A 12723-nucleotide genomic window follows, 5' to 3' on the forward strand; every position below is an offset into this window, starting at 1 on the left:
AATAAATAGTCTTAATCTTGTGTTTAAGTATTATAATTTGATACATTATTAAATTTAAGACCTTATTTTAATTTCAGTACATTATCTTAATATTTTAGTAATGTAGAAATTTTTATTATTTTTGAATGTAAAGACATAAATTATACCCATTTATTGAATAAAATGTATCTATTTTAATACATTAGTGTTGTTCAAATATATTTTTGAATTTTCATTAAATTTTACTTTTTTATCATGCGTTTAAAATTTAAATTATTTATGAAATAGTGTTTTTTATGGCAGTTCTAAAATATAATTATAAAATAATATAAAATTTAAAGAATTTATTAAAAAGTAAATTATGTAAATATAATTATAATTTATATCAAATAATTGCATTTGGTAGTATAATATGTATAGTTTTTCTTTTTTAAATATATTGTTGACTAAATTGGTATTATGTTATTCTTAGAACAATTGAATTATTAAAAGATATTGTTATATTATGTGTTGTACCTTTTTTCAACGTTATATTATGTACGGTTTTAGAAAAAAATCCCAACCTTACATTTTTTGTCCACAATTAACGTTATAAGTTATTGTATTGTGTTACATATCTAATATCTGTAAGAACAATTTACATGAGATCTTATATGAATTTTCAGGTACTTTTATAAGCACGATGTAATTTAATCTGAAAATAATTAAAAATGTACCAGTGATTTTAGATATATTATATTACTACCCAATTTTACTTATATTTTTGTATTAAATATTCAAATAAAATTTAATACTGAAATATTTTAGCTACATTTTTCTATTAATAAACCTAACAAATGTTTTACTATGTATTATAATATTAAAATTTAAATAAATCATTTTTGGAAGATAATAAGTATTTCCTGCTTGTGGTGTTCATTGAATAATGCTAAATGTTATCAATAATACAAGTATTTGGCCTGAGCTTACACCTTAATCGTTATTAGGTAAATATTTGAAAAAAATCGATATTATATTATATAGTTCAATGCAATGCCCAATAATCTGAATATTCTAAATATTCTAATTAATCTAAGACCTAAGGTCTTAAACTCTTTCCCTAACCGATCTTCCGAAATTTGATTTTGGTGAATTCTCGCTGTTATCAAAATCGGGAAATCTGTAACAGCCCCCTCTATGAGTCCCACTAATCATTCTGATTGTGGTGGTCATGATCACGGTTTAAGATAAAAAATGATAAATTTGTAATATTAATTTTAATCACAGATAAAAAGAACCATAGAATACGGATAGAACCACGATTTTTATATTATTTATTATCATTGTCAAAAAAAGTCATTAATCGTTAGAAACGATATTTACTATTTAGTCATAAAATTAATAATTATTTAATTGAAATTTATATTCAATTTACAATTTAATATTCATATCTTAATTGTTTTTATTTAAAATTGACTTTGGTCAATGTGAAAATTAGTAACATTGATGTAGAATGTGATTTAATTTTCTACTAGTTCAAGTGACTGGCTGGGTACTGGTACTGGTGAATACATTTGTAATCAATGATCGTTTCACTGTTAATAACATTTTACATTTTGCAGGTTTTTGACATTTGAATGTATATCAGTGAAAAATACCATAGTAAAAATTGTAATTATATACTCTCTCGTCTTGATGCCTTACTTGTTTGACTAAATTTAGTGAGTAAAAATGTATGCTTATATGTTATAATTAATACTAATATATCTTATTATATTCATCTTATGTATTTATACTAAAATATAAACAAGAATAGGAGCATATTAAATTTTTTTATCTTAAAATTGATGGATCTTTTTAAAAATAAAAGTTTATTCACGTTCAATACAGTTTTGAATGAATTGACCACTATAATTGAAAGGTTATAGTAAATTAGTGTCGTTAACAATTTTTTACTAAAGAAAAAGGAATTTAAAGTTAATATATTACTTAAAAGTACAAAGTAGGTAGGTATTGAAAATTAATAAACTAGTTTTTAATTTAATTACTGACTATTTTATCTTTATTTGTCATGCAACAAATCAAAATTAATTTATATGTATAATTATATAATCATTAAATTTAAAGTGTGAATATTAGTTTTATAATTTACTCTATTATTTAAAATGTAAAAACATATGTTTACAATTAATATAATTAAAACAAACTGAATACAGATATTATTCACATTTTTAATTTAATGAATTATAAATAGTAATAGTATGAGGTTGATTAAGTTTAAAATTTTCCTAAATTATTATTGTTAAAAGTAAAAAAAAAAAATTGATGTTACTTGTAAAATTTACAGAAGCATTGATTTTATAATTTTATTATTTATTATAAGATCAATAACAGTTTTAGTAAATCTTTTTAAGGCTTGTATTCTTTTTTGACTTGTGCTATATGTGTTTTTAGATAATACAAAATTTAAACATATCTATTCACAAAATGGATAAGACCAACATTAAACAACAGTTGAAACTTGCAAAAGAAGAATTTATGAGAAAAAACTTTTCTGATGCAGCAAAACTGTGCAAAACTATTTTAAAGACTGATCCACAAAATATTTCTGGTTTGATTCTTTATGGCGCAAGTCTCCTAGAAATGCCATCTAAAAAAGATGAATCTATTGAACAGTTCCAAAAAGTCATTGACATTTCTCCTAATAATTTATTTGCCTGGCAAGGCATTGAGCAATATTACGAAAAATGTGATAAGCTTACAGTTTCTCAACAGTTATTTTATACATATGCTAATTTATTGAGTTTAGAAACTGATGAGACCAAATGTAAGACACGTGCTAAAAAATGTATTGAACTTTGGAAAAATTATAAATCAAAGCTGGATTTAGAAATTTTTGTATCAACAGTCTTACCAAAAATTAAAAACGAAGTAATAACACCACAATACTTGGCCATATGTAGAGTTTTAGTAGAGTTTCCATTCACAGAAGATACTTCTCCTTTAGATGAACATTTAGAAAATATTTATCTAGCATTATGTGAAGACGATAGTTTTGATCAAAGATTTGAAATTTATTGTAAACTTATTCCTGTATTAAAGTCTAAAGGAAAAAGGCAACAACTTGTAGATACATGTGAAAAAATGTTATCTATTTATAATAATAATGCTATTGCAATAAATTTTTACTGTGAATCATTCATCAGCAATTATATTAAAACTATAATTGAACCTGAAGATAATATTCTAAAATTAATTGACAAAATGAGTTCATTAATTATGGAAAGATGTGAAATATTATTATCGGCACAACCAACAAATCCAAATTCATTAATAGCTAAAAGTATTGCTTTGAGAAGATTAAACGAATTTGAAGAAAGTCGTAAATTATTACGAAAAGTTCTCCAAGTTACCAGTCGTTCATGGCAATCGTGGTTTTTATTAACAGAAATCCAGATAAATATTCATTGCTATGATGATGTAATACGATGTGTTCAACAAGCAAAAAAAATTTTGAAACCAACATTTTCCTGTTATCAGACTATGCTTATTTGGGAAATTGAAGCTTATTGTTGTTCTCGGCAGTGCTGTTCTATACAAGGGCGTCAGTTAGCTATTGATATGTTAAACGATAATTTTAACAATAAACTAATTGAATACATTATTATAGCTAGTTGTAATCTAAATGATCAAAAGACTGCAAAAAACTATTTAAACACATTACAGAATAAATGTGATAGAAATGATCGCTTTATCTTTTTAGAATCATTATATTTTACTGAATTTGGTCAATTAGATGATGCTTTACACTCTTTAAAAAATATTTGTAATTTATCAGCTGATGCAGATGCATTGCTACTATTTGGTAATGTATTATGGAAACAAGGACAATTTTCTGAAGCTGGAAAATTATACTTGGAAGCTTCTCGGATTTCTCCCTATAGATGTGACTTAATTACAAAGTTAGGACATTATTACAGAGAAATTAAACATTTACCTGTTGCCATGACTTGTTATGAAAAATCTGTGGTCCTGAATCCTGATGATGAAGAAAATGGTCTCGCCTTGTCAGATATATACCTTACATTATCAAAGTCAAAAGAACAAGAAGCATTGTTGGAATATCTGAAAACATCAAAAAATGTGAAGTGGGCTTCTTTAAGATTAGGTCTTCACTATTTAAGATTAGACAAATACGAAGATGCTGTTGATAATTTTCAAATTGCTACTAAACATGATCCAAATAATGCAAACTATTATGAATGTCTAGGCGATGCTCTTTTAGGACGTGAGTCGCTCATTGGAGCAAAACTTACATACTCTAAATGTATAGAAATTGATCCTTCTCTTTTGTATCCAAAATTACAAATAGCTAAAATTGAATTTCGTATTGGTCAAGTGGATACTAGTATTCAATTATTTTACAAAATTGTCAACTCTTATTCTAAAGATTTTATTGCATTATTCGATACAGCAAAAATGTTTATTGAACATGCCAAATCAATTTTTGTTTGTCAAGTACATGCGAGTTATGATTTATGCAAAAATGCTTGTGAATATTTGTACAAAGCATTACTAATTGATAACCGATATGCACTACTTTGGAAATTGTTTGGAGATTTATGTTTGTTTATGACAGCGATGCCCGAAGAATTATCTTTTATATATTTACCATCTAATATATTTAACATGACTCAAGAAAATTATGAAGTGAAAGGCTTACAACTGTATACTTATTCTAGAAGATGCTATTCACAAGCATTAAATATAACATCTAAAAAATTGCATTTAAATCCTGCACAAAAATATATTTGGTACGATTTAGCCAAATGTTATTTGACAAATGCATTGAACACAGATATTGATAAAAACGAACGATTAGAATTTAAATCCAAGGCAGAGCTAGCTATTAAAAAATGTTTATCATTAGATCCAAAAAACAAAGACTTTTGGAACACTATGGGAATAATTGAGGCTATTGACGAGATCAAAAATGAACATTTGAGTTATAATTGTTTCGTTAAGTCTCTGGAAATTGAAATAAATGCAATTGCTTATAATAACTTAGCCATTAAATGTATGATTCACAATGATGTAAATCTTGCTCAGGAAGCATTTACATTGAGTCAACATATCGATCCAACACTTATAAATAGTTGGGTTGGGCAAGGTTTACTGACTAGATTTGAAAATCCTATAAAATCTTTTGATTTATTTTATCATTCAACTACATTAGGATTTCATGAAGAGAGTGTTTATTATTTTACTGAAGCAAACATAAAACATATTAATGCTGATACAGAAGTATTGATACCAACTCGTCAAATTCATCAGAATATTGATTTACTTGTTTGGCTTACATCTATAAATCCTAAGAATTATTGGGCACAAAATGCACTGTCCATATTGTACAGATACTCTGGTATGTATAAAAATGCTATCAGGGCTGCTAAATATGCTGAACAATATTGTACACCTGAAACACAAATATACATGCAAAGAAACATGGCTTTTAGTCTTCTTAAAGGAAAATGTTATCAAGAAGCTATAATAAAATATCAACAAATGAACTCAATTAATTTATATGATAAGTTTGGAATGGCATTAGCACTTTATAAGACTGGTCAGTATCAAGAAGCATATGTTACTTATGAATCATTGACTGAAAATAAATCTGATATGAATATTGTGTCAACTGCTTTTCTTGCTATGGCTGCAATAGCTTTTAGTAATTATGAAGACTATGATAAAGCCACGACATTGTTCTTGAAGAGTATACAAAGTAATACGGCTAATATCCAGGCACTGTTGGCAACATTTGCACTGGGTATTGTAACACGTAAAAGTAGTCTATCTAGAACTATCTTACAAGAATTGATATCGCATAAGAGTGATCCTATATTTTTGAAAGATATTATTCGATTTGAAACATATTTCTATTACTTGAACCGTCAACCAAATATATCATTGAAATTAATCAGCCGTTGTATTCATATTTATCCTGATAACGCTCATCTATGGGTTAACTTGGGTTTCATATTATTGAATTACTATATAGCCAATGAGTCCAAACGTAAAAGAGGACTAGGTTCTCATATTTTTACATGCGCCACAGTTATCAGTCATAAAACTTGGGAACTTAAAAATGCATTAGTTCTGACTACCATTTGCAACTTGTTTGAAGGAGAATTGAAAACATGCCTACGAAATGTTTTAAAGGGAATTCATTTATACCCCACGTCATATGAACTTTGGACAGTTTTATTGAATGCCATATACTGTCGGGGTAATATTGAAGATGCAAAGTTCATAAAAAGTCATATTAATTTTGTTGTAAACAATTTAAATCCTAATGAAATTTTAAAATGTAATCTTTTAAAACTAGAAACTCATATTCCATAACATTGATATCATATTATGTAAATTTAGTGTATTAGTTATTTATACCTAACTATAATTACAATATTTAATATTTTAACATAATACTATTTATAATTATTTTTTTTCATGTACACAATTTATTGTTTAATAAAGAAATAAATAAATAATGTGAGGCTATTAATAAGTATACCTAATATCCTAATAATTGTTTTTGATTAAATTGACTAATTTTTTTTTCTCAATTATTTAAAACATATTAATGTTTTTATATTTAATATTTGTCCTGACTGTCCTAAATATTGAATTTTGAAAAATAAACATATTTGCTTGAAAAAAATTATAACGCTCAATTATTAGATCATTCAAACTTTGCAAGTTCTTTAAAAAAATTTTCAGTTAATTTTAATTATTTATCAATTACAATAGCAAACAAATATTTAAAATATTCTTGATTTTTCTGTTTATTTGATAAATCTCATTTTTCAATTAGCTAATAGAACTAGGGAAGTCCTTTTTTTTTATTAATTTTAAAATTCTCTAAAAAACTAGGTGCAAACCTTTCTGATCAATTAACTTAATCTAAGAATAGAAAATATAAATTTATAAAACAATAAGATTATAGCAATTTAAATGTTTTTGTTTCATTACTTGCATCATCGATTATAATTTATAATGTATAGTTACACTATAAGCATACCAAACTGTAGCCTACATAGATGTGTTAATAAAGTTAATTCTTAAATAATAATGTTATATTACTGTATATATGATGTAGGTATACTACAGTTGACTATATAGGTACATAAGTATCTACTTAACGTCATAATTATAATTGTAAAACACGTTTGTTTTCATCCTGTTTCAGACAATACTATCTTTAAATACATTAGATCGCTGATAATATATAATATGCCTAACATATATTTCAAAGAGTATTCATAAGTCTTCGCTTTGGAGTAATTTCATTAAAATTTAAACTATTTATGGAAACCTGGGGTAATTGGACATTTAGTTATGAAAACGAAGATTTGTTGGCCAAAGTGTTGAATAAGTTTGCCTCGAATCAATGCAGTTTAGATACGCCGAAAAAAGTTCTTTTGTCGTCCTTGGCCGCTTCGTCGAAAGTATGTACATACCTATGTCACAAATCACAATTTAGATTAATATGTATTATTGCAAAGGGCATGGACCAATTGCGCCTAACATAACATTTTTGATTAGGGTCAGTATACCAATTGCGCTTGTATAACACTTACTAAAATATTTGAAAATTAAAACTTATTTATTGATAAATTTATTACTGGTTAAAGTGACTATAGGTATAATATATTTTATAACCAGGGCTCGGAACCCTAATCTGTTAATTGTTGTGGCATAGGCTGCATGTAAGCGGCGTGTTGCACTCGTTTAAACTAGAAATCGTAAAATTTCATAACACTGTATTCTGTATTATTGATAATATTATTATTAAAATTTGCAAAAAAAACAGAGTGTACTATTATTATTGTAAAAAAATGTAACTTGTAACTTTAATTTTTTTTTTAAATGATTTTATTATATCATATTATGTATTAATACTCGCAAAAATATCGGTTAGTGTTTTCAATTGTTTTATAATAATTAAAACTAACTAATACATTTTCCTTAGGTAGTGTAAAATATTTTAAGCGCAATTGATAAACTGCCGTTACAAATAATAGATAATACATAAAATGTAATATTATATAGTGATTACCAACAATGAAACGTTTTTCAATTTTTAGATTCAAATTAATAAAATAGTTTCATATATTATTTATTATGAACGTTTCCGTGTGCATTATACATATTTCTATATTTATAGACTGTACAAGTTGAAATCCTCAGTTCGAGCAGTGACGACAGCGATATTGACGGAGACTTTAACGCCGTTCAGAATTATTTTCCGAAATTGTCCACAGTCATTTCAAATGCAGAACCTAAATCTACTACAGTTGTCGCCGAGGATTTACAATTACAGTCTGCCTGTACCAGTGTCACCTTGAGAAATTTTGATGATGAATCGTCCTTCCTGCCGAGTCAACCGCTAGGCAAGTTTATACAATTACCAATGACATAATAATTATTAATAATATTTTTTGGTTATAATGATTATTATGTCAATATACGCTTTTAAAACGCATATTATATTACACACCTCTTATATTGGGTTTTTCCGAAGTTAAATGTTATCCGCTAAATATTTTTACTTAAGAATTCACCAATTCACGTTATAACTTTATATTATATTAGTTACCTAGTTAGTACCTACTACAAACTATTGTATCTAAATCTCCGATGTTTAAGCATTCCGCTTCTAGATAGGAATATAGGATAGACTAATGTTATTGTCTATAATAACTAAATGTTTTTTATAGCTCTGTTTATTAATTTTGGAGTAAGCATCAAATATCTAATGCAGGGACGTACACATGGGGTGTTTTGGGTGTTCAAACCCCCCCAAAATACTTGGATTTTTGCATAGTTATTTACTTATTCAATTTTAATGTTAATTTTGTTATTTAATTATATTTATTAAAAAAAGTTCTACTTTTCAATAATTTATTTTCAAAAACACCCCCCAAAACTTTTTCCTGCGTACGTACCTGATGTAATTTTAAAACAGTCTTTCCTGTGGTTTAGTGGTTATGCGTCGATATCATCAAACCACATGAAAAAAATAATAATATTTGAGAAACATAGTATTAAGTTATACGTACATGTTAAATTGTTAAATATAACATAATAACTTATAATAATGGCTAACATATTGATGTCTTACAATAGGTATGTACTAGATAGTCCAACTACTCCAACTTAAGTATTTAAGGAAAAATCGTGGTGCTTAAATTGTTGAACACTTATAGCGTATGAATATTCGAGTTTTTCGATTCTGAGTTTTATTTCTATCATTGATTCTGCTGCAGATGATTAATTGTTGTGATGATTATATTTTTGTAATTGTATATAATTTAACTTTTAATTATTATTATATTATAGTATTTATTGTGTTATACTCGAGTTCCTATTATAACTTTTGGATAGGTTGGTTATAAATACAAATTATTTATGTTTTTATAGTGGAAGACCCGCACGAAAACGCAATAAAAAAAATCGTTGAAATATTAAATGCTGGAGACTACGACAAGGAAGATTTGTTTTCGGTACTACAGACAGAGCTTAGAAACCGAAAAGATGTGTTGGAGATAATCGGAGACGTGTGGCCGGAAATTGTCACGGATAGGGCTCGCCATGGTTTTTGCGAAGCACTTGTCAAAACAGACGTAAGGCCGCAAATCATTTGTGAACAGATATATTTACCTTGGGTATGTACCAGATAAAATAAAACTAATACTTTTAAATTAGTGTATTATATTAAATATGCACATTAGTGCTTTCTACTTGAGAGTTGTAAGATTTTAGATTACAAAAATAAGTACAGCAGTCGGAAGTTTAGTGAGATTATTTTTTTTCAGTTCGAAACACGTGAGTCAAATTTGACTGGGTTTGTCGAAAGTTTGTCCAAACTGATAGTCCACTTTTCAGAATATGCTTGCAAGTTCTTTCTTGTCAAATTATTGATAGACAGAGAATCGATTCTAGTTAAACACTTGAATTGGCTGGTGAACATTATGCAGTCTCTCGACCAGCAACATTGGTGTATTCTTTTAAAGTAAATCGATTTGAAAATTATTACCTATATTGGTTTAATTATTATTATGATTAGTATTATATTTTAATACTGTTATTGATTCATTCAGCGAATACATAAATCACTGTGATGGTCTGGATCAGTATCAAATTCCAGTTTTGTTACATTTGGTAAACAATTGCCAACAAATCCTGAACAACGGAGACGCCGAACATCTTATTGGGTTATGCAGAAACGCAGCCTATAAACATTCTACAAACAGAGACTTTGGGTTGTTGTTAGTGTCCGTAATCAGAGCAATTGATTTAAACAAATTTTTACCGGAAATGACGACCATATGCGAACAACTCAAAGGTGTTTCGAAGTTTATGATCATGAAAGCTTTAAAGGATACAAAATAAATCAAAATCATATCATATCAATCTAATCATATAATCTACATACAGTATAATTTATTGTTAAATTAAAATGTTTTTATTATGTTAAAATTTAATTAAATTTAGGTATATATGTGTATATTAATTGTTTTTGTGATTATATCCAGAAGTAGATTGTAGGTATTCATGTATGATGTATGTATAGCTTAGATTATTGCTTAGATCGCAGAACTATAGCAGAACTATAACTTATTGTTTAGTATACCTACCTGAAAAAATTTCGTTTATGGCTAAACTTTTATTTTTTCATTGTTGATCGCTATCTGCAACTTTTAGTCTAATGACATCGCAATGACATAACATAACCTACGAGTAAACAATCGATACAGATGGTGATCAATGATAAAACCATAATATGCGTGTTTACAGAGGGGGGTTAGTGGGCACTGGCCCCCCGGTGTACTGCGCCTGAAAAAAAGTCAATAAAAAAAAAAAAGGTGATGCCATTCGTATAGATTTTTGAGAAATGGTAAACTCCTAAAAATTTATGTAATCCTCTACAAAATAATATAATAATAAAAAAATATGGCTATTTTATTTGGTAGCAAAGCAAAAACTAATGGTATATTATTTTGATTCTTAAAACTATGAATAATAAATAATTACAGAAAATATTTTGTACAATAATTAAATGTACCATCTAGTATGTATAATTAAGATCAGCTGTATTTAGTTATGATAATTTTTAGCTTTTTGAGCTTTTCAGTTCAAAAATGTTGGTGTGTAGAATATTACCACTATTTACCAGAAAACACCCTTGGCTGTTGCTGTTTTAAAAATGTCAATAATTGTATTGCGCATGGGCACTCTGGCGGACATATCATTTTGAAAATCATCAAAAAAGGAAAATTTAGATATTCCCTATCCTCTTCCGAAAACCCCATATCAAATATACTCTACATAGAGTATTTGCAAATATTTGGCATACCCATATATCAATCTGAAATCATTGGATTGAAATATTTCGTGTCACTTTTAAAAATAAACACACTGTATATATTTTTGATATAAATAGGTGAAGCAGAAGGAGCTTAATCATTGCCCACTGACATTGAATCGTATTTAAGAAAACGTCATACCCGCATGTGTTGTCTGTCTTATTACGAATGTAATACATAGTAAATTTACGTTCAACAGATTCAATTTTATGCTGTTAGCTTTAATATTAGAGTCAATTTGCCTATAATCAAACTTAAAGGTAATAATATTATCTAGAGCAGTGGTTTTCAAGCTGAGTGCCGCGGCACACCAGTGTGCCGTGGTTTTTCCATAAATTACCAATTGCACTGAATTGTGATATAAGAAAATGCGGGTATGTGTCAACTATCCGTCCAAGAATTAAAAATATTTGTTAGTCCATCAATCACACATTTCTTATTAAATATATATATAATTATAAACAATTTTGTTCATCTAAAAAAAAAGGTCAGTGTGCCGTGAAAATTGTTTGAAGTATACGGTGTGCCGTGTATAAAAAAGTTTGAAAACCACTGATCTAGAGCATCTTATAGGCTTCTATTGATATCTTAATTTTTAAGTGAGTTATAGGTATGTAAACTAATTAAACTTTAAAATGCTCGTACTCATAAAATGTCAGGAAATCACGGTAAATGATTATGCAATACTATAAGTATTAACTATTAAGTACCCACAATGGCCACAATACATTATTATACCAGCATTTCCCAAAGTGTGGGAACCTTAAGGTTCCGCGGGAGAATCTCTAGGGTTCCGCCAGATGTAAGTATGTGATTATTGAGAAAATTATTTTATAGTAAGTATATTAGAATTATTTATATAATTAAAATAATTATTTTGTATTATTTAAAAAAGTGGGTTCCATGAAACACAAACTATTTCTCAAAGGTTCCGTGGTCATTACATTTTGGGAACCGCTGCCTTATACCACCTTATACACTCTTCCTCGCGTTTTGACGATTTTGAAATCGTTTGTTATATACATTATAGGTAGGTATGATACCAATCACAATTAAAGATATATATTTATATTTTATACGTTCCCAGTAGCGTATTCATACTTATTTTTTTCTGAGTTTGGGTAGGGGGGTGGAAACCCTCTATAAATACGCCACTGTATATCATAGACATATCATTAATCTTTCAGTCAGCTATTATTAAATGAAAAAGATTAGATAAACTAATATAGAAAGATTATAGTCCTTGCGGTTGTGAGGAAAAAAATTTGAAATCCGACTTCAAAATGGACTTCTATACCGTATTTCCCATGTGCCTTTCATACGTATATGTTAGCGTTAA

The 12723-nt window shown here is 27.5% G+C and overlaps 2 protein-coding genes across 3 annotated transcripts; both read left to right on the forward strand.

The window, feature by feature from the left end:
- The first annotated feature begins 1284 nt into the window (after positions 1–1284).
- On the forward strand, positions 1285–6458 carry LOC113552080 (tetratricopeptide repeat protein 37). Of its 2 annotated transcripts, none has more exons than XM_026954757.1 (3): positions 1285–1522; positions 1581–1679; positions 2413–6458. In XM_026954757.1, exon 3 carries the CDS (start codon positions 2446–2448, stop codon positions 6358–6360), a length of 3915 nt encoding a protein of 1304 aa, XP_026810558.1. In that variant the 5' UTR covers positions 1285–1522; positions 1581–1679; positions 2413–2445; the 3' UTR covers positions 6361–6458. The 2 variants fall into 2 exon arrangements, with proteins under 2 accessions (XP_026810558.1, XP_026810559.1); XM_026954758.1 differs by having other exon boundaries at positions 1285–1516.
- A 420-nt stretch (positions 6459–6878) lies between these two features.
- LOC113552081 lies at positions 6879–10502 on the forward strand. The gene is made up of 5 exons (XM_026954760.1): positions 6879–7463; positions 8183–8408; positions 9439–9683; positions 9834–10030; positions 10119–10502. Exons 1-5 carry the CDS (start codon positions 7323–7325, stop codon positions 10408–10410), a joined length of 1101 nt encoding a protein of 366 aa, XP_026810561.1. The 5' UTR covers positions 6879–7322; the 3' UTR covers positions 10411–10502.
- The last annotated feature ends 2221 nt before the right edge of the window (positions 10503–12723 follow it).

The sequence above is a fragment of the Rhopalosiphum maidis genome, chromosome 2 (assembly GCF_003676215.2).
Source record: "Rhopalosiphum maidis isolate BTI-1 chromosome 2, ASM367621v3, whole genome shotgun sequence".
NCBI classification, from domain to species: Eukaryota; Metazoa; Arthropoda; class Insecta; order Hemiptera; family Aphididae; genus Rhopalosiphum; species Rhopalosiphum maidis.